This window comes from Amblyomma maculatum, chromosome 10, assembly GCF_055883805.1.
Source record: "Amblyomma maculatum isolate TAMU_Amacu chromosome 10, ASM5588380v1, whole genome shotgun sequence".
Lineage (NCBI taxonomy): Eukaryota > Metazoa > Arthropoda > Arachnida > Ixodida > Ixodidae > Amblyomma > Amblyomma maculatum.
This window is the reverse complement of record NC_139353.1, coordinates 123,418,256-123,439,936: the sequence shown is the minus strand read 5'-3', so window position 1 is coordinate 123,439,936 and position 21,681 is coordinate 123,418,256. Positions and strand designations below refer to the sequence as shown.

The 21,681-nt window shown below is 47.3% G+C and overlaps 1 protein-coding gene across 2 annotated transcripts in view; it reads left to right on the top strand.

Annotated features, from left to right (window-relative positions):
* The window catches only part of LOC146177390 (protein stum homolog), a 316,488-nt gene that overhangs the window by 109,243 nt on the left and 185,564 nt on the right, over positions 1–21,681 (top strand). For both annotated transcript variants that reach the window (XM_084580445.1, XM_084580446.1), the window contains one exon: positions 14,666–14,868. In XM_084580445.1, the coding sequence (XP_084436571.1) occupies positions 14,666–14,868 (203 nt within the window). The remainder of the gene's footprint in view (positions 1–14,665; positions 14,869–21,681) is intronic.

Sequence of the window (21,681 nt, the reverse complement as noted above, 5' to 3'; positions counted from 1 at the left end):
ACTTTATATTTTTATTTTAAACGATAGCTCATACAGCTCCTTCGACAGAAATGCCGTCGGCGACGAATTAAGGAGTCGGCACCGCGGTGTCGGAAATAATCAGGTCCTGCTTAAAAATTTCAAGGCCGGGGCTCGTGACGGACAGTGGAAATTTTCTTTATTGTAGCGAGAGCTACACTACGCTAATCAGCGGCGCATTTTGCCGTCTGTCAGTTCGGTCGCAAGGGCTCATGCGCGAAACAACAGTCGTCTTGCCAAGCGGAGATGTCATGATGCAGAGCGTAATAATAATAATAATAATAATAATAATAATAATAATAATAATAATAATAATAATAATAATAATAATAATAATAATAAAAATAATGACGATGATGATACTACTAATAATAATAGTAGTAGAAATAATAATAATAATAATAATGTAAAAAAGTTACCAATAACCAGAATAAAAACAATAATGATAAATTGGTTCATAGGAAAGAAAAGCTACAGTATCTGTCACATTTGCTATGTGGAGATTTAAACTGATTTATTTATAGGAAAGAAAAGGCGAGGTAACTGTCTCACTTGTTTTCTGTGGACACCGCAACCGCGCCGTTAGGGAAGGGAGGAAGGTGAGATTGAAAGTGGAAAGAGAGAAAGAGGAGCCGTAGTGGAGGGCTATGGAGTAATTTCGACCACCTGGGGATCTTTAACGCGCGCTGACATCGCACAGCACACGGACGCCTCTTCGTTTCGCCTCCATCGAAACCCAGCCGCCGAGGTCGGGTTCCGACCCGGGTACTCCGGCACAGTAGTCGGGCGTCTTACCACTGCACCACCCCGGCGGGGCCGCTGCTATGTGGAGACCTGTCCCACACTGTGAGAAGGGAGGAAGGTTAGAAGGGAGGCTGCAGTCCTTCAGGTTAACGGCCTCATTTGGCGCATTGGCACTCGCCGCCGAGGCATGAAAGAGGAGGACCTTAGTAGGATAAGCAAGGCTTTTCTAATTTTATAATTAGCTGCATTGTCTATGCCTACCCTCACTACCACCTACGCCAGAAGGATGTGGAAGCAGTGGACAGCGTAATCCGTTCCGCGTATAGGGCGGCGCTAGACTGCCCCAATGTGCTAGTACACAGAGACTTCTCCACCTGGGCGTCTACAACACTTGCAGAACTCATCGAAGCACATAAAATCTGCCAAATTCACCGCCTCTTACGCACCAGGTATGGCCGCCTTATACTTTACCGCCTGCACGTAACTCCTATCGGGGATACATACCACGCAGCTCCCCTTCCTATAGGAGTCTACAGCCGCCTCACAGTAAACTCCATTCCCAAAAATAGCTGGCCAGGCGCCACGACACGTGCCATCGAATCAAGGCCGTGACACTTGACACCACTTACCTTACAGACGACCATGCATGCTACATGGACGTAGCGAGACAAAGTGACAATCTCTATGTCGCATGCGTAGCCACGCCACACTCCACACTTGTTATTGCTGCCACGGTTAGCGCTCCCTCTCCCACCGCGACGGAGGAAACTGCGATCGTGTTAGCCATCGCCGACCGGCGTACGCACAGTCCTTAGTGATTCTAAACGTGTCATTCAAAATTATTCTAAATGCCTTATCTGCCCAACCGCCGCACGCATACTATGCGGCCGCACTCCCGATCACAAAATCCACTTAGTCTGGGTATCCGCCCAAGCGGGAAACTGTGGGAACGAAGGGGTCGACCGACTAGCCCGCGGTCTAACAAACCGGATGGGTGGCTCTGTGGATGCAGAGGCCTTGGCCGAGGCCCCCTTGAGTTTTGCCGAAATCACTAACCTACACAGAGAGACGAGATGACGCTTCCCGCCTCATTCCATTCTCAGCTATTCGAGATGGGCACTGAGTACGGATGTGTACTGCGTCCGTATTTGCCCCAAGAGAGAATGAGCGTAAGAAGGCTAAGAAGAGAGCAGCGTAGACGCCCGAACAGAGACTGGAACGGCTTGCCAAACGGTGATAGCAAAATGCCGGGTGTAATAGACGGCGTATAAAAGCCGAGATTGGGTCCATGGAAGAGTTCAGTCAACGGGAACCAAGAGAAGAGGATGTGAAGGCACGTCGTGTGATTGGTGACTCTTTTCGAGTTTACGAAAGTGCATATGCTACTCGGACATTTGAAGCAGACTTTGTGAACAATCCGTTTGGACGAATGTGTACAGTGTGTGTGAGAGACTGTGCCACCAAATGGACATGATATCGGTGAGTAATTCAATATATGAGATTTTGCGTTTGGAGACTGTGCCAAATCGAAATACTGTATAGATAAAATTGAAATCACATTCTGCTTCACAGATAATCGGGCAGTCTTCGTCTCTGTGAAGAGAAATGAGAAAACATTCTAGGGGCACTTTAGACCACTAAAGTGTGATGAAGCGAAAGCGTCTGTCGCGAAGTGGTCCGAAGCCTTCCACAATGGCATCTCCTTCTCTCCTTTTTCACTTCCACCTTCATTTTTTGTACACCTCGGTTGGTGTACCGCGCCTTTTCTTTGCTTTCAACCATTTTGAAACGCCGCTGATGCCTGCTGTACTGCGTCTATTTCTAAATGCTATGTAGTGAAGCGTTCGAGGATTTTGATTGATTTAAAAACTATTTACCACCAGAAGAAGCCAATTACCCCCGCCTCCGGTACGTTGTCCTGGGATACGGGGGCCGCCCAGTTACAGGCTGGCTGGCAGGCCTTGGCGAATGGCAGCCTTCTCCGCCAGGTGGACGATGTTTTGCTGCAGCTCAGGGTCAGAGCATTGCAGCAGGGTCTCTCAGTTCTCTCTACTAAGCATATTTTTCCCACCCCGGGAGAGTGCGAGCATTCCCATATTATGTGGTCGAAGGTCGCCCTACAATCACTGCATCTGTCATGGTCTCTCGTCTATGGATAAACATGGTACACCAAGACCGGAATCATGAACGTATTAGTTGGCAAGCGCCTCCATACAGGAGCTTCTTCGAACTCGATGTTCGGCTTCAGGAACAATTGGTCAACACAAGACGTGATGCTGCAAATCAAGCACAAAATCTTGGACAGAATATCAGCCAAAAACGCAGGTATACTCCTCGCGGTGGACCTTAAAGGTGCCTTTGACAACATCAGCCACAAAGAAATTCTCGATAGCATATCGGAAACCGGGTGCGAGGAGAGAACGTACAATTACGTCTGGGACTTTCTCAGCATCCGGACAGCAACGATAAGTGTCGGCGGTATCAGGACCAACGAAAGAGCACCTGCCTGGAAAGGAACCCCGCAGGGATCCATCATCTCGCCCCTTCTCTTTAATTTGGCCATGGTGCCGACAGCGAGGAAATTGGAAAGCATACCTGGAATTCGTCACGCACTCTACGCCGACGACATTACGGTGTGGACGATGACAGGATCAGCGGGAGAAAAGGAAGATAAATTGCAAAGAGCCCTGGATGGCATTGAGGAAATTGCAAGAAGAAACGGCAAGCAATGCGCCCCTGAAAAAGAAACCGAGTTAGAATCCACAAGAAAAACTTCAAGGCAGAGCGTATTCATATCCGACTTCAAAACCAAGAAATAAGAGAAGTAAAAACCTTGAGGATACTAGGTATGGGGCTACAGAGCCACGGGGAAAGAGCGCACACAATCAAGCTACTGAATCGGGCAACCAGTCAGGTTTGTGGCATGATTCGAAGAATAGCAAAGAAGAACAGAGGGTTAAAGGAGAAGGACGCGATCTGAATGGTAACGGCGATGATAGCCCCCGCTGGACCTATAGCCTCCCGTACCCCAACGTCACCAGAACGGAATCACAGAAAATTGATGCGCAGTTTCAGAAAGCTTATAAAATAGCACTCGGATTGCCAAGTCATGCATCGAATGAGGCTTTAATGGAAATGGGCCATCTCGGCCACCTACGAAGAACACAAAGGAGCAATCCTGGTCTGCCAAAAACGCAGATTAGAACAAAGTCGGATTGGTAGATACCTACTGAACATCATGGTACGACCCATCTACGAGAAAACTAACCACCTAAGAGAAAACCTCGCTCCCGAAAGCAGAGCTGAATACCAGGTTCTTGCAATTCTCAAAAACATGGACCCCCTACACAACAGCGAGAAAGGAAAAGCCAAAAGTCGCCACATACAAAACAACATCATTAGAAACAAGAGCGACATACTCTATGCAAACGCTAGTCCATATCAGGGGAGAAAAGCGGCGGTAGCCACAACAGTTGCCACACCGGGAGAGAGGTGACCAGCTCATCGATTAAGATCAACAACTACATAGACGATGCAGATGAAGTTGCTATCGCCCTTGCAGTTAACCACGCCAGCAGCCAAAGTAGAAAACACATAATACTCAGCGATTCCCAAAAGGCCTGTCGTACCTTCCTCCTGGGACGCGTATGCAAACAGGCACACCGAATAATGGAGTAGGAGAAGAAGACGGGCAACATGAAGCAAGCAATCCTGTGGATAGCGGCATACGAGGGAATTAACGGCAACGAGGCTGCCGACAGGATAGCCCGAGAGCATACTTTCCGGACACCTGCGCCAGCTGCCCCAGAGCCTTCAACTCCTGGGGAACTAACACAATACTTCAAATTAGAAAGAAAACGATACGCAGAACCACACAAACACCTCAGTAGACAGGAGGCAGTAACATGGAGGAACATGCAGACCAGGATATTCCCAAACCTAGCAAAGTACATAACACAAAATCTTGCCCGAAAAATTCAAAATAGCACATGCACTGCATGCGGTGAAGTCTCGGACATCCTTCACATCATATGGAACTGCGGTAAAGCTTTGAAAGACGGCACTGCTTTGCTAAGGCCCTGACATAAGGTGCTGTAAGCGTTGCGATTTTGCCTACTCTGATGATGCAGCTGAAGAGGGAGCTTTTTCGACGTTCCGTCCAACACTGGCCAAACCCTTCTTCGGAGAGACGCGCCTGCAGTACGCTGTTGCTACGGCGTCGGACGTACACTATAGGAGGCAGTATACAAGCGCTGTCGGACGCAATTTGAGACGTTAGCTTATTTATATGGTGCTCTTGAAATGTCATTTAGTGTGAAAAGTGCGTTGTTGAATCGATCCCAGGTCGTGCGTTTTCTCATTTGGGCGCCGACGCTGCCGACGCTGTCGGTTTTTCGCTGCATGTGGTTCGGCACGGCGACTGTGCGTCGGCGTTCCGTCACGCCGCATGAAGTTCGCAGAGAAAGTTCGCTCCATGTGGTTGGCTCTTTACTGTCGCTTATGATGAATTTTGTATTTGTGCCTGCGCAAGCTATAGCCATCGCCATTTCCTCCCCAGCGCCAAATGAAAGGTGCCGCACGGACGCCTTGATCGAATGCCCGGCAAGGTCAGCTTCGTACATGCGTGTTTGATTGACTGATTAAAATTTTATTTTCCAACGATTTAGGAGGACCCCTACTCGCCGCTCCTGGCACGCCGGCCTGAAGAACGGGCGCTGGAATCTTCGCAACGAAGGACTGGCGAACATACATTAGTTATTCGTGGCCTCAGCTGTCAGGCGGATGGCTCTTTGCTGGTCATCGGGGACGTCGCTTCGCAGCAGGTTTTCTCAGGCTTCTCTAATGTCCCTAGAGTCCGGGGACGTAGGGGATTCCCAAAGTGTATGGTCGAGGGTCCCCCTCGCTTCACAGGCTTTACATTTATAATTTTTTTTTCTCTCATCTATCTGGGCGTTAAACAACCACACAGGGTTTGGGAAGTTTCCGGCTTATAATCGCCGCCAGGCGATGACCTCTTTATTATTTAAACTGCGATCCGGTGGTGGCATCAGACGTCTTCCTAATTATAATTTTTGACGATTTCTATATAGGTCTGCAAACGTTTGTCAATCTCCTAGCCGTCTGGTGGCTTCGCGTTTGCCCGGAAGTAGAGATCTCGCGGACCTACGTGTGTGCTGGGACCAAATTAGGGTAATTTTGCAATCGATTTTAGCTGAAGCTTATAGAACGCGGGTGGCTTCTTGCGAGACCCTGCTTTTTCCGATATTCCAGAGAGCAGTTTTACTGTCGCTAAGGATCAATCTAGCCTTCGTTCCGACGCAAGCTAGCGACATTGCGACCTCTTCAGTCGCGTCTATGTTTCTGCTCTGGATGGTTGCAGAGACGACTGGTGCGCCGGCACCATCGACTATCGCGGCGACTGCCGTCCCCGATCGGCCTCTTGCAGCGTCTACGTAGGCGACGTTTTGTGCTCTCAACTATTTTGCTCTTTTCCACGGTGCTACTGCTCACTTTTCTATTCACTCCTTGTGGTATTCTGGGTGAATCGCCTGGTGACTTCATCATTAGTCCTCACTTGATGACCGAATGTGACGTCATTATCACTCCCGGTTAATAGAAATGCCCGGATGTGACGTCATCATGACTTCATGGCCGATGACGTCACCATGGAATGGCGTCATAGTCTTCTGTCATTGCTTATCACTCTTTAGTCATGATTAATGACTAATTAGAACTAGTTACTGACTAGTTATTCATTATTTAGTTCTTGTCAGTGACTGATTAGCCATTAGTAATAGTGAAGGTGTGACATAATCGTGGTGCTTGGTACAGCTTCAGTCGCGAGGGGCTGCTGACTGCATGCTTCAGGCGTATTCCTTCATTGGCTAATTAGCAAACTATATAATTGTCTTACTAGTATGTTACTCATTACTACTCAACCAATTAACCGGTAACTACGTTTCAATAAGTTACTGTTTACCAGTGCCCATATATTGTGTTTTCTGGAAAGTGTGACAGCCTCTGCCGACAGCTCCTGCTGACAACGATGAGCCATTGAAGGCATTCGCCTTAATAAAAGATTTGTATACCCAATATCTCTCATTGCTAAATATACGTGACCACAACAAGCTCAGTCTGGTAAACGGAGCTACGTATATCCTAGCATAGCCGAGCTAACCCCCTGCCAGTTTTTTTCAGCATTTGGTATTTGACATGACAGAGAACTTCGAGTTCGTAGGTTCGAATTCAGCTCGCGAATTTAAAAAAATAGCATTTTGTACTTGGCAGCAAACTCAACATAAGAAATTTAAATATTTTTTTGTTCTTCAGAACAGCTTCAATACGGGCCGAGTTGATGGTGTTTTCTTCACGAAACACGCCATCTGAAAATTTAGTTTCTTTATGACCGAGGGCATTTTTCATTCTTGTACCTCTCTCACGGTACCGGGTTTGTCATGAACGATTCCGTCCGTCGAACAGAGCAGCGGGTTGAGGTCTTAAGAAGGCCCGGGACTGACAGGCTCTCTGTTGTGGAATAGCGCGGCGCACTTCGTATGAGCAGTTTGTTTTTTTAGATTCCTTGTCCTCAGACTATACAAATGTCAAATTTGTAATGATTCAATTTTCTTCGACTTTCTTTATGCCTGAAAATGCATGTCCTGCTTCGAGTCATAAAAGGCAGATTAACCGTCGGCAGGTACTTCCGACGGCAGACGTAACTCAATGCGACCGAGAAGAGCAAAATTCCGTTTCGTTTTCTCCAATGCGAAGCCAATGTACTTCAACAACCTGTACGAGGTGGTTTTCTTCAAGTTCGGCAGGTTTTCGTTTTCCCTTTGAACACTGTCCAGCGTGGGCATCTCTTCGTGTACATACCACTTCCATTTAGGCAGGCAACATGCACCAGGACGCTGTCACGCATTACCCTGTGTGAACTAGAGATCTTCACGTGTCGGAGTCTTTTCTTCGAAGACTTCAGTGGTACACACAGGCATTCCACCTCGTATTTTGCGACGCTACGTGGAGACACTCCCCTATCCTCGCTCACAACACTCAGAATATCCCGGGCTGATGTCTACGGAAATGGGCTCTGTTATGAGCATACACGTTTATAACAACTTGCTTCTCGTGCCTGGACATCTTCGGAGGCCGAATGTTCCAAAACATTTGCTCCGGATAGGTGGTAGAGGTCAGTTTTACTAGTGACATTGGTCGAGGTGGCTGCGTTGGATGCCATTTTCTTATAAGAGATTCGCAGACAGCGCAGCGCGAAGAGCACAGCTGGCAGGGTTGCGGGAATAAAAAAAAACACGACACGAACAAAAACGACAAACAAAACATATAATTTGACCGATTCCGATCCCTTCCCCTATAAAAAAGGTGTTTTTTATCAAGTCGATGGCAAATGTAATATTTATTAAGCTTGCGGACAAAACAATTATTTCCTCTCGTCAGGAGCAAGCACTATTTGTTACCACGGGTACGGGGAGCGTAAAAAAAAGCTCTCTATCTTTGACAGTGTTGCACATGATGTATGAAATGGTGTATAGTCTAATAATGTCGCTGTGATGAGGTAGTCTTACCTTGGACCTTTGGGGGTGCAAAATGGTCAAATTTCGAGTTGGGAGAAGGGTATGTATCTTGAGAACCACTGGCCGTAGATACATGCGGGTGGTACCAAACGATTCGCCTCGACAAGGTCTATGTCAAACGAGGATAGATGACAACGCTGATAGATTACGAAGTGAAGATGAGGCTATAATGATGAAGACTGTGTTGAAAGCGATGCTTGCAATATTTAAAGAAAGCAATGCAATCGTGGGTTTAAGACGTTGTGAAAATGGTGATTAAAGAAATCTAAACTCTGAGTCCTGATTCAAATCATACTGCAATCTCAAATGCTGTAAACACTAAAACTGCCATAAGCTGGCGCTCTTGCATTTCAAGGTCTATCAGATGGTGGAGGCAGTTTTTTTTTTTTTTTTTTTTTTTCAATTGCGCCACCTCTTTCTTTTAACAACATCATCGTGCCGCCGCCCTCCCCCATGACGTCACGTGGTTGCTAAGACGTGCCATGACGCCAGCGGCAGCGGTTTCAATATGCCATTTTTTTAAACCTACACTAGGTACACCAATGTAGCAAAAAACCATTGGAGTTATAGGAGATTTGCTACACAAGTGTGGGTGGTATAGGTTTAAAAAATCGCCCTATTAACAATCACGTTGGAAGGTTGTCACCCCGAGCGCACCACTTTTGCCATACATTCTTGCCGTAGAAACGACAGGAGCGGTAGACAAGGAGAACTATAATCAGGCGGCAATGCAGGCACACGCAGCAGTTGCCATGCCAGGTGGCATATTCACGTTTACCTCTCCACCACCCTTGCTTCATCCTTACTTGGCCTTGGGCGGGCAGCACACCCCTTCTCTTGCTCTTATGTAGTATACATGGACCAGTCTTCACAGCCTCAGTCAGGTGCCACACCGAATGCAGGTGGCCACACCCGACCCACCTTTTACGCCTAAGACCAATCTCACCCGATGTACAGAGACCTTGGATTAGCTCATTTCCCGCGCGGCGTACAGGCCACTTATTATGACCCGCTGGCTTCAGCAAACAAAGGAAATGATTACGTGCCATGTCTGCACGACTGTAACTCGCGGCGGCATATCCTATCTTTTCTGGGATTGCCCTGCTTTTTCTATCGGACGCTTCGAGATCGAAGCCTACCACCTGAACTACCATTCCCTTCTAGCAACTCACTCTAACACACATGGTATATTAAGACGAAAGCCTTTAATGGTTCATGCTGTCGTGGACAAAATGTGTCCCTCTTTGGAGGCGGCTCTGATTAGACGAGGCGGGATGACGTCATAGTGGTCTCGACCAATCACAGAGCACCACCACAGTGTGCGCGAGTGCGTGCCTTATATGGTCATATGGCAATAAATGATCAATTGCCAACAAGTAATTATTTAGTTACTAAATAATTACTAATTAGGTAATTCAGTAATTACTTATTACAACAAATGAAATTGTTATTGGCTGATTAATTAATTACTTACTGATTAGTGCCAGTTCACTAGCAGAATGCGGCACTCAGGCTTTCGCCCTACACTACTTCAGTAGCTAAAGTCCCTCGTAACTTTTTTGCCAAGTATGGCTCCCTTAGTGGCCTGGTTACAACAATGGGAGATGACTGACGACTAGTGCAAACACTGAAGACTCTGCCTACTCTCGGTTACCCCCATCCATGGCCATGAGCCTTCTTTCTGAATAAAAAACCTTCAACACAACTCAATATGTTCTCACAAGCCTAGCGTGGCTGAGTCGGTTAACTCGCTTGGCTAGAGATGAGGGTAGGATTTCGATTCCCTGTGGAGGATGATTTTTTTTTTCACAAAGGTTAAGCATAACGTCGCCGTCATTTGGTTTGGTTTGGTTTGCGGGGTTTAACGTCCCAAAGCAACTCAGGCTATTAGGGACGCCGTAGTGGAGGACTCCGGACATTTCGACCACCTGGGGTTCTTTAATGTGCACTGACATCGCACAGCACACGGGCTCCTCGCCGCCGTCATTTGCTTGACAGGTCGAGTGTGGCTCGTTCTTGGGACGGACGGACGCACACTCTTGAGCCTATAAAGGCTTTCTCGTTTAAACTCGTATTATAGTAATATTACAGTAATATGCAGTTGCTGGCGATTGAATGGTGTGTGACATGCGATGATGATGATGATGAGTTGATAAAATCACTGTAATTGACAAAATACACAAAAAATGAAAGAATGCGGAAAAGGGGCCTCAAAGGCGTCAAAATTTTTACAGCAAAATTGAGAGCCATATGATGCCACTTAAAAAAAATACAATGTGTTATTGGTGAATTAGGCAAAATAATAGAAGGATAAAAATGAGGGTTTCTAAGGTGTCAAATTGCTCAAACTAAAAATTCAATGCTTTCGGATGCTAATGAATAATTGTGCGTGTAATTGATCAATTAATGAATAAAAGTAACTCAAAAGAAAATGAAAAATCGAAACTGGGAGTTCAAAGGTGTCACATATTGCTCAGAATGACAACGCAATGCTCAATGACGCTATTACAAAAAGTGTAGAGCGTTAATTGATCAAGTAAAACCTGAAATTAAGAAATGTAAAATTAGAAAAAGAGGAAATCAACGGATTCAAAAGGTTGAGAATGAATCCGAATGCTTGATAATGCTGGTTAAGAAAATTCAGTGTGTAATTTATCAAATATTTGAAATAATTAAAAAATGCAACGAAAAAAGGAAGGCACCAAGGTGTCAAAATGCTTAGAATGAGAAGCCAATGGTCGCGGATGCTAACAATCGGTGTATAAATAATTTAAGCATAAAATGTGTGTGTGAAACGCTATTGCTTCATACCCTTTTTGGTGGATAGTATCCTGAAGTTACATAACACGAGCAGTGCGCTCCGTTGACACATCAAGCTTCAAGAAGCGGCGTTCGAGCTTACCGGTGATGTTCTCCCCTGGCCGGGGATAATAAAAAAAAAAGTATATATTTTTAAATTGATAATGGTCTTTTCCATGAGCGTCTGCTGTCGCGTCATGAACTCAACAGCGAAGCGTAAGTGTCCCCCTAATTTCGTTTATTCGTCAGATTGCATCTATGGCAGCACCGAGATACGTTCCGCTAGTATGGTAAGTTAAAGTTAAATTGGTTCACAGGAAGGGAAAGGCGCAGTAACTGTCACACTTGCTATGTGGACACCCGAACCGCGCCGTAGGGGAAGGGAGGAGGGTGGGAATGAAAGTGGAAAGAGAGAAAGAGGAGCCGTAGTGGAGGGCTACGGAGTAATTTCGACCACCTGGGGATCTTTAACGTGCGCTGACATCGCACAGCACACGACGCCTCTTCGTTTCGCCTCCATCGAAACGCAGCCGCCGCGGTCGGGTTCGAACCCGGGAACTCCGGCACAGTAGTCGGGCGTCTTACCACTGCACCACCCCGGCGGGGCCCGCTAGTATGGTAAATTTACGCATTTGCGATCGGTGCGCTGAGTGAGGAAGGCGAGCAAATAAAAAAATATGAGTAGTAAGTGGCGATAAATGTGGAATTAAGAAACAAAAACAGGACTTCTGAGGACACTATCATATAATATTAAGAGTGGTGTTCAATCAACCGTAGCATAGCACGTAATGGTTTTGAGAGGGGATAATGGCAGAGGAAAGATGACCCGGAAACGAAACGGTACCAGGAACACGGGTCATTTAAAGCGCCCCTCTAGCCCGAAATACTCACGAAGCAGGATCGATAATGAAGCGACATCGATTTGCCCTGCACGATTTCAGGGGCATGACCTTGTGCTATTGACACGCGGATAAGTAAGGAACATGGAAGGTTAGCGGAAATACCGCTTTGAATTGGCTGATGCGATAGCTTTTCTCTGAATCCTGTAAACCAAACGTTGCGCTTTACCATACGGGAAGGAATGGGAGAGGGGGTTAAATCGACGGTTGCACGGTAGTATGTGTGTTTGATAGCAGCACCAGGCTGGCTAATCGCATTTTAGTATAGTGCGAAGGAAATTACAAAGGTTACAACGAGCTGTGTAATCCATTTATTTATAACGTGTAGTAGAAAAGGAATTAGGCATAGAGTAAGAAGGCGACGTTCTTCACTGAGCTCTGACTGCCCAGTTATGCTGCGGCACATCTCAGGAAAATATAGTGCAGATAGTGAACAAAACTGAAGGAAGTGTAAAAATGGTAGAGACAATGGACAAGAACACATTGCGAAGAAACCATTTTTCGTGCCGATATTGATGATGAAATTGTGCACCACTGGAAATAAATCACTATGGGAGTCAGTATTTGAAACAATAGGTATGCTTGAAATATATGCTAGCGTACACCCCACTATTTGTGAACCGCTCTCCATTCCTTTTATAGTGAGTCAAGCCCAGTAAATTTGAACAAGCGCTGCTAGTTTACAAGGCGGCCACCTCGCGCGCTGTGCGGCAAACGCTTAAAAAATTACCACGGGAATTAAAAATGCGCGGCACCCACCTTTGATTTTCTATGGCTGTTGGAGGTAGTTGGTGTTAGCGAAAGAGAGCATTCCATAGGTCAGATTTCGAAGCAAGGGGGGGGGGGGGGGGAGGACTTAGTCATGATCATCTCCATGTGCATGCGGAATTTGTGGACGCTGTGAAGCTCCCAAAACCACGAAAATACAATATTCCTGGAGAGTTATGCAGCGTTAGATCCCCACTTCGAATTCTCTCCTCGAGGCTAACGAGATATGTTGCTTGGCTGGGTTGATGCTTTTCTTTTATTGCTCTCTTTACTAAATATCGCCGTGCATTAAAAGTGGGAGCACTGTGGATGAAAATGCGTTCAAAGTGAAAGAAAAAAAAATTATGGTACTCTTACGTTGTGCAATTACCGCTTGGTGCGACAGTGTCTACCACTTCTGTCTTCGGCTACCCTTGCGGATTCTCGGCTGCATATATGCCCTTTCTCATTTCTCTTATAGTGCATGTCCTAAGTTTTGCTTCTTATACCCCCAAGTAACCGTTAGCATCGCAAATGTTTGCTCTATCAAAAGTGAACGTAGATTATGGGGAAAATATATTGTTGGCAGAGATTCTTGAATTTAAACATTCTTTGCTGTTCAATCACGAATACAGATGCAGTACACGTCTATTAATGCTGTACACGCTGACATCCGAGAAACAAAATCGCTCAAGACCTCAATGATCTATTAATTTTTGCATTTTAGGTTTGACAGCGGAGGTGCTTTCATCACAGCAGGTATGACTGATAAAAGGAAGCACCTGAATGTCAGTATACACGCCTACTTGGGCCCCGTTTAAGGAAAGGTATACGCATTTGTGAGGTATGAGCGTGTTCATAGCACCCGGATCACAAGATTTGAGGTATTGGTGTGCTTGCTATATATGTTCCTTCTTGTGGACATTAAATTTGTTTGGTTTGGCTTTGTGGGCTTCAGTGCCCTAAAGCGACTGAGGCTATGAGAGACGCCGTAATGGACGACTCCGGAAATTTCGACCACTTGGGGTTCTTTAACGTGCACTGCCATCGCACAGCACACGGGTGCCTTGCTTTTCACCTCCATCGAAAAGCGGCCGCCGAGGCCGGGATTCGATCCCGCGTCCTTGGGAGCAGTAGTCGAGCGCCCTAACCACTGTGCAACCCCGGCTGTGTACAATAACCTCGCCTACAGTGAATTATTGCATATATTCTGCGTCCCTGTTTTGTTACTTCAATTTTTCAGCAAAAACTTTTTGAATCAATTCAAAAGTGTCGCTTGCAGCTGGGTTAGACAACCAGATGCTATAATGCCTTTTACTTTCATGAAAATATGAAGGAAGCAAGCAAAGCAGCAAGCACAAAAGCAGTGGATCCGCTGTGACCCGTCACGCACGGTTCATGGCAGTCTTCTTTTTTCTTTTTAAATAAAGATTGCCCAAGCTGTCCCTGAGGCAAAAAGCACCGGAAGTAAATGAACAGACTTTTTTTTCCTTATCGAGGTGAGGTAGACGTACGAGGAGGGTTCGGAGGAGTTTGAAACTCAGGAGATGACATGCCCCGGGGCTCTCTAAATACCAATGGCCGTTAGTAGCTCGGGTCAAAGATAGTGACAGCGCCCGTAACTTCTATTCACTGCAAGGCGGGACTGAGATAGATAGGTCTCTAAGAGTGAGGACACCTTTTCTAGATAGGATGGTGGTGGGGGGGGGGGGGGATAGGTCTTTCATGATATTGTTAGCCTCGCTGGGTGCGCGTCCATCTAATTTTGATGTCGATGTGTCTATCAATCCACGTGGAGCTGGTGTTCATTTTCCGGAGACACTTGTGTGAAGCAACAGGCCGCTGATGCCCGCTACTTCTGCGCAGGATGAGCGGCGGCGGCGAGCTTCGCCAGATGGTGGTGAGCGTGCCGGGCGAGTGTTGCGACCACCAGAACGGACAGCCGACGGCGCGCTACGAGATCATCAGCGTGCGCGAACGCCACGGACGCTTCCGCAAGGCGGTGCCGCTGCTGCCGCTGCCCGTGGCCGTGGTACTCTGCCTGCTCAACGTCATCCTCCCGGGAGTCGGTGAGTCTCTCTTAACCACCGAACACGCCCTTTCTCGAGGTGGCGAAGACGTTCGCACTCGCTACCTCGAGTAGAGGCGGAACAAAAAAAAATGAACAAAGAAAGAGGGGCAACAAAACATAGAGAACATTCTGGCTGTTGAATATACGGGTTTCAGGATGTCCGTTATCTTGTCTTTCCCCGTGGAATTGAAAGGGCAACATAAACTAAGAGTATGTATATATATTAAGGAGGCAATTACCGAAATAACTTTTTATGCCTGCCTTTGCAGCCTAGTTAGTGCCCAAAACAGCTCGCTTCCTGGAGGGAAGGGCAGGTGAGCACATGAAGCGTGCAATCAGTACTTTCGAGAGGTCTGCCATGGTCGTTTTATTGCTTCAGTATTAGGAGGCCCGTTTAAGGAAAACGTTTTTAATCCTTCGACTATCACGATTGGCAGGTACAAAATTTAGGGAGACATTTCGGTATCCCTATTTGTAGAAGAAGGGGCAGAAGTTGGCTGGCACGAGAACAGAGAGGTGACTACTGTGAAAGGTGGGAGATTTCTCTCCTGTAAAAAAAGTGCAGTCCGGCGTCTAGTTCTCTTTTATACCATTCCCCGTGACCTGCCACGGTAGGCAGGAGGCAAAGTGTGAGAAGGAAAATTCCTCTTTCCATTTCTCCGCAAGAGGGACTTGCAAAATACAGTGGAGCTGGCTGAGACTTAATCTTATCTTTATTCTTTGTCAAACGTCGTCCTCATTCAGGTAGGCGAGAGGCGGGAGAGGCTGGAACACCCAGTTGAGGACAAGGGCCCTTCCCATATTCCTCCAATTATCTCGAACATGTTTCGACATGTCCACAGAAGTCTTTCAATTTCTTTTCATATTTGCATTTTTTGCCCACTTTCTTGTTATGAGACCTATTACCAGGAACGCTTGCTGCCGAGTATTTTTCTCGTTATATATTTACCTTAAAATGCATAGCTTTCTTGAAAATCAAATCATGGTCGTATTTTGCGCGCTCACTGTTCTGTATCATTTGTTCGTCTAAATTATATACACTTAATCGTAACGCGCAGGAATCTCACAACTCCCTAACTACGCTATTCGTCGTGAATTGGCCCGCACGTAAAAAATAAGCAAGAAAAAAACAACAACTCCGCTCGTCGAAGAGCGGGGCTTTCGCTGTTGTGGACTGATTGTAGTGTAGCTAAGGATGCTTGGAATGTTTCAATGCAATATATGTTATTTGTTGCGAGTAAGCTTTCAAGAAGCTTGATCAAAGGCCTTCTGAATAAGTTGGACATGTTTTAACGTAAGTCTGTCGCTGTTCGTGACAAATCTATATTGCTCGCTGGGGACTGCACATAGCCGCCTTCATTGAAACGTATTAAAAGGGATGCCATTGCGCTGCGATCTACTCATTTTTTAAATGTTCTCGAACGGAGTAGAAAGGCAATAGGCATTGTTAGCTGGTTAGCTTTAGCATGCTTTTTCTCCCGGCAATATTGCAGCGGCTTCAGAAAATTTGTAGAACTCCATCGTGGTCAATCAGGAAAAAAACCTCAAGCCGCTGAAAGAAAAAAAAAAACACTATTAAATACATTTGCAAACACTCCAGTGACATGAAAGATAGAATTACCGACGGCGTAAAAATCCTGCACAGGGGTTTTATCGCAAGAATCTTCCTTCCCTGACGAATCGCAAGCATTTATAGCAGATGATAAAACTTTCTAGATGCTCAATATAGCGGACCTCAGTCACACTGGTGGCAGATTTGATGGAAGCTAACATGGATAGTTTATGGGCGTCGTTGCAAGTGACGACATTTGCGTATACCAGACTCATCAAATGAAAAGGCGCTTGTCAAAAGAACGAATGTTTTTGTTTGAAGGTCGCGAGCTGGCCTCGAATTGTCGGACAGAAAGTGGTAATGGCTTTCTTCAACGAAGTTCGTCCTTCGTCGACTTTTCATCATAAATAAAACGCCTTTTTGCCGCCCATCGGTTCGCACCTGCAGGTGTGCCAAAAGTACGCCAAGCAGGAGGAAAGGCGACCACTGACATGGGGGTGATGGGTCTGGCTACACTACGAGACAGTTTCCATACACACTTTTAGCATGCTCATTGAGCTCCTAAAGGTCAAGCAGGCCAGACTTGTGGTCCTTTTACTTTACAATCCTATCTTTGTACCGAACGTCTTTGCCTGCAGTTTTCACCTCGAAAATATTTCTTGGCTGATTTCCAGCTGAGTAAGGCGAGCATTGCCCTGACATGCGACAAACGCGAGACCACACATGAGGCGACATTTGAGATAAAACATTCCGAAACTTTCCGTTCAAGTGGTATCCGGGCTAGCGGCGGCAGCGCGTGCACGTAACTACTCTTCCTCCTATGCACGTCTCACGGAGGGTGCGTCGGGCCGGGACGACGAGCGTGCTGACGAGAAGGTGAGAGATCGTTTGCACCGCCGAGGTTGTGTTTGTGTGAGCCCCAGTTCGGAGCTCTACAACGAATAGATGAGATGAGTGCTCAGCGCTGCTAAACTCTCTTCGCGTCTTCTGACCCGGCACGACTGCCGCGCAACCCATTAAGCTAGCGGCGGAGCGCAAACGATTCTGAAAGGCAACGTATTCCGGAGGGAGCCATCCTGAAATACGCTACGTTGTTGCCGCAGTGAATTTCGTGCTTGGAGCAAATGTGACTGCGAAAGTGGTTACAGCTTCTTTTAATAACACTTCGTACACGCGGTGGTCGTTTCTCTAGCACCAAGACACTGAACAAGATTTATTTCCTGGTTCTTCGCTGTTCTCTACAAGCGTACCTCAGGAACACCAGACATCCTCAGTCTTCTCGAGCCCTGCCTGGAGACCGGATTGAACTCGATATACTAATCACATCACAGCATCCGGGAGGGCTTTTCCACACGGCACCGCGCTTGTTCCTGCATTGGGGTGTCATCATGGCCGCATTTGGCTGAAGGGAGGAGTGGTGTAAGCTGGGGCAGCACGGGGCTCCCGAAAAGCGCCCCAGGGGAAGCGCTCCGCTACCGCAAAAGCCGCCGCGTGCGCCCGCGCCCGCGGCCTTTATTTTTCTGGGCCTCGGGAAGACGGTGCTTTTATGCGCGTCCCCGTGCGACTCTTCCGCGCCTGCCTTTTATGGCCGCTGCTTCTGTGCCCCTATCGCCCTCTGCTGCTTTTGCTTCATGGAGATTTGCAAAATCATATGGCCGGTTCAGGTTGGCCCAGTTTACGATATCCTTCGGGGTGCGTTTTTGACCCCGCCCGCACATGTTTTTCTATTGTTTATAATTCGACGATGGCCTTTTTTTTTAATGCACGATGTTTTATGGCAGGAGGAAAAAAATCTTGAAGCTATTGAATTGGCGGCACCGAACGACCCTTTGCTGCATGGAAACTGTGGACAGCGTCACAGAGTTCCCGTCGGGGGCAACGCTGTGTCAGCCTTTATATTTAGACACGCGAGGCCTTCCTCTTACTTGCGTGATGTCGCACATTGTCGCAGTTGCTTCGCCGCGTGTATTTTGTCCCTAGAGGCTACCGTGGTGTTTTCGGGCAGTTTGCATCATGAAGCAGCTGTCAGTCCTGTCTAAACCATTTTGTTTCGTCTTGTTATATTATGTCTCTGGCCGTGACCGCTTCAGCCACCGCGCGGCTAATGTCCTAAATCCATTCAGCTGGAGATTACTCCCAGAGGACGACGGCTTAAATCCCGGCCCCAGTGGCTGCACGGTATTCAACCCGCGTGCATGCGAGATAAAAATGTTTCAGTTTGTGGAATTTAATCATCCGCCAATGAAACCCATCGCGCTTTTCGCGTTGAATAGGCTTCTTTATAGCGGTACGTACTAGTTCAGCACCGACGTAATGAGGTAAAATGAAGTCGCTGCTTATATCGTACTCTGTTAGAAACCGCGCGAAAAGTGCGTGTAAGTTATTCCTCCCCAAGCGAGCCCTGCATGGAGCAAATAGTCTGGACACTTCTTCTGCTTCGGCGCAAGTTTGTATGGTGGTGGTGGTAAAGTCTTTTATTGCGCTCGAATGCTGGAGAGCAGTCAAAAGACAGGTTGCGCTGGCTTACAAGAGGTCGGCGGGGATCCCTTGGGATGTCGCTGCCTTCACCGTGCGCTGGATAAGCCTGCGGTGGTCTGCTGGAAGTAAGCAGGAGAGACACCCACGTCTATGGGGTGTTTGAGGTGTCTGCGTTGTAGTGTGTACAAGTCCACGCCATGTGTATGAGAGTGGATTTAGTTGAGTAGTGTTTACACATGAGGGCTATCTGATCCGGAAAGATACTGCTGTATATGAGGGGGTGTGGGAAGCTGCCAGTTTGTAGTTTGCGCCATTGGACGGCTTCGCGCCTTGTTAGATCGCGGTGTGCGGGATGATATGTGCATCTTGAAGTAGGTAGTGCTGAAGTATGTCCGTGTAAGTGTTGAGTAGAGATGTGTGTGAGATATTAATGTCAGCGGATGCAGAGTGGCTGATCATACTCTCGGCTCGGTAGCTCAGAATTCGAGCGAGAGTGTGCGCCTGGGCGTTTCCGCTGAGCGACTCCTGGGCAGGAGCCCAGAGAAGTAAGCGAGATGTGGAAGAGGGTGCTGTAGAATTAGAATGTGTAACGCGTGGCAAGAAATGTAGCCAGCATTGTAGTTGCGGATAGCCTGTTGAGAATCACTGATGACGACTTTGGTATTAGGGTCGGCTAGCGCTAGCGCAATGGCAACCTCCTCAGCGGTGACTGTTTCTGCATCGCGAATGCTGCAGGCTGTGTACCAGCTGCGGTGAGCGGCGAGAGCTACCGCCACCATCGCTGGCCTCGATGGATGGTAAAAGGCGTCCGTATACGTGACGCGCGGACGTCCGCTGAAGCCATTCTTCAACAACTTCAGGCTCTCGGTGTTGGACATCGCACGTATGCGTACTTCCGAAACTTCCTCACCGACCGCACAATCCAACTTATAGCCGGCACGGCAGATCCTTCTATTATCTCTCCGGGAAACCGTGGCACGCCGCAAGGCACCGTACTTTCGCCGATGCTTTTTAACGTCGCACTGATGGGCCTGCCGAATCTACTGGCCGACATCCCCCACCTGCATCACAGCATTTATGCTCAAGACCTCACACTTTAGATAACGCGCGGCAGTGACGGCCTGATTGAAAAGGATCTACATACCGCCATCAAACGGATCGGATATTATCTAAGTACAGTTGGTCTCCCCTGCTCGACGACAAAATCAGAGTATATCATCATCATCATCCCTTCCACGGGACGACGCTCTCCAAAGATATTCCTGACATTACCCTCCAGGTGCAAGGAAACCCGATTCCTCGAACAGATAACATCAGGATCTTGGGCTTGCATCTACAGACCAACGGCAGCAACATCACGCTCCATTGCATCGACCAGTCGGTGGTACAGATCGGACGCCTCCTTAAGCGAATCTCCAACAAGCATCATGGCATGCGAGAGTCCAACTCCTTGCGCCTAGTTCAAGCTTTCATCTGCTCCCGCATCACCTACTCTGGACCCTACTTACGTCTCACTCGTGCCGAAAGCGAACGGCTAGAGGCGTCACTTCGAAACGCGTACAAGACGACCCTAGGTCTTCCCATATCTACAGCTACCCATAAGCTCATGGCTCTCGGAATCTTCAATACCGTGAGCGAACTGATCGAAGCAACCCTCACCACCCAGTATGAGCGGCTTTCACTCACACACGCTGGCCGAGCGGTACTGCAGCAAGTTGGGATCTCCCCGCAGAGATCGGCCCCAAGTTACGCTGAACTTGCACCGGAATATCGACTAAATCTCCGCATCCCTCTCATTCCAAAACAGATGCACCCGGAGCACCACGCCAGGAGACGGGCCGACCGGAATCGTCAATTCGAGAAACACTTGTATGCAGACAGCCCTTTCTGGGCGCGCGTCCCTCTGAGAGATACTATGATGCACGATGCACACTGCCCGCTCCAATGTGCTGCGTCTCTACACAGTTATCGGGGTCTCCGTAGTTTGTCTGCGGTTACTGACTGTCTAAAATTTCCAATATGCATGTTCCATTGCCAGCCCATTGTGTTTTTCTTATTATATGTGCAGTTCAGCTCCCTTTCTGCTGGATGGTGCCACGGATAAATCGGCCTGACGCTGCTTTTGCTGTTTCTATAATTCCTAACACTGCATTGTTAAACAGGCGTATGTGCCAGAACATGAGTATTTGTCGATTTTTCTAAACATGGACAGGAGCCTGGCCTATCTACTGACCTTGTGGCTCATATTACTGCTGCCGTTAAATATTAATCTGTTATGGTTTTAGAGGAAAATGTAAAGAGGAATTAATAATAATATTATGAGAAAGCTGAAATTATTTTCTGCTTCCCAGAAGGCGCTTGTTATCAGTTTACGTTTCATGTGACATGTTCATCCCTACCGCAAAATATCGTTACTTGCAATGAACGTTTCTGATGTTTTTGCTCAAAAGCTCATTCAATGAAGTCTGAGTCGGTTTTTGAGCAGATCTATGAAGGCACACCTAGCGCGTATTCGTGAAAAAAAGGAGGGCGCTTAAGCATCCTGAAGAGTTGATGCGATAGCACTGCTGTTGGAAAAAGATGCGATGCTGCCAAGTAACTGCTGTAATTATTAGCGCTGATTCATGCTCATTTAATGATCGCTAGCGCTAAATAGATGTATCGGCCAACACCGTGTCTTCGTGATATCTGCGTCTATTTCACAGTGCGCCAACGCGTGCATTCGGGCAATCGTTGGCCCCGGTTTCGCTTTGACCGCAAGGTGGTCTCCGGCCGATAGTC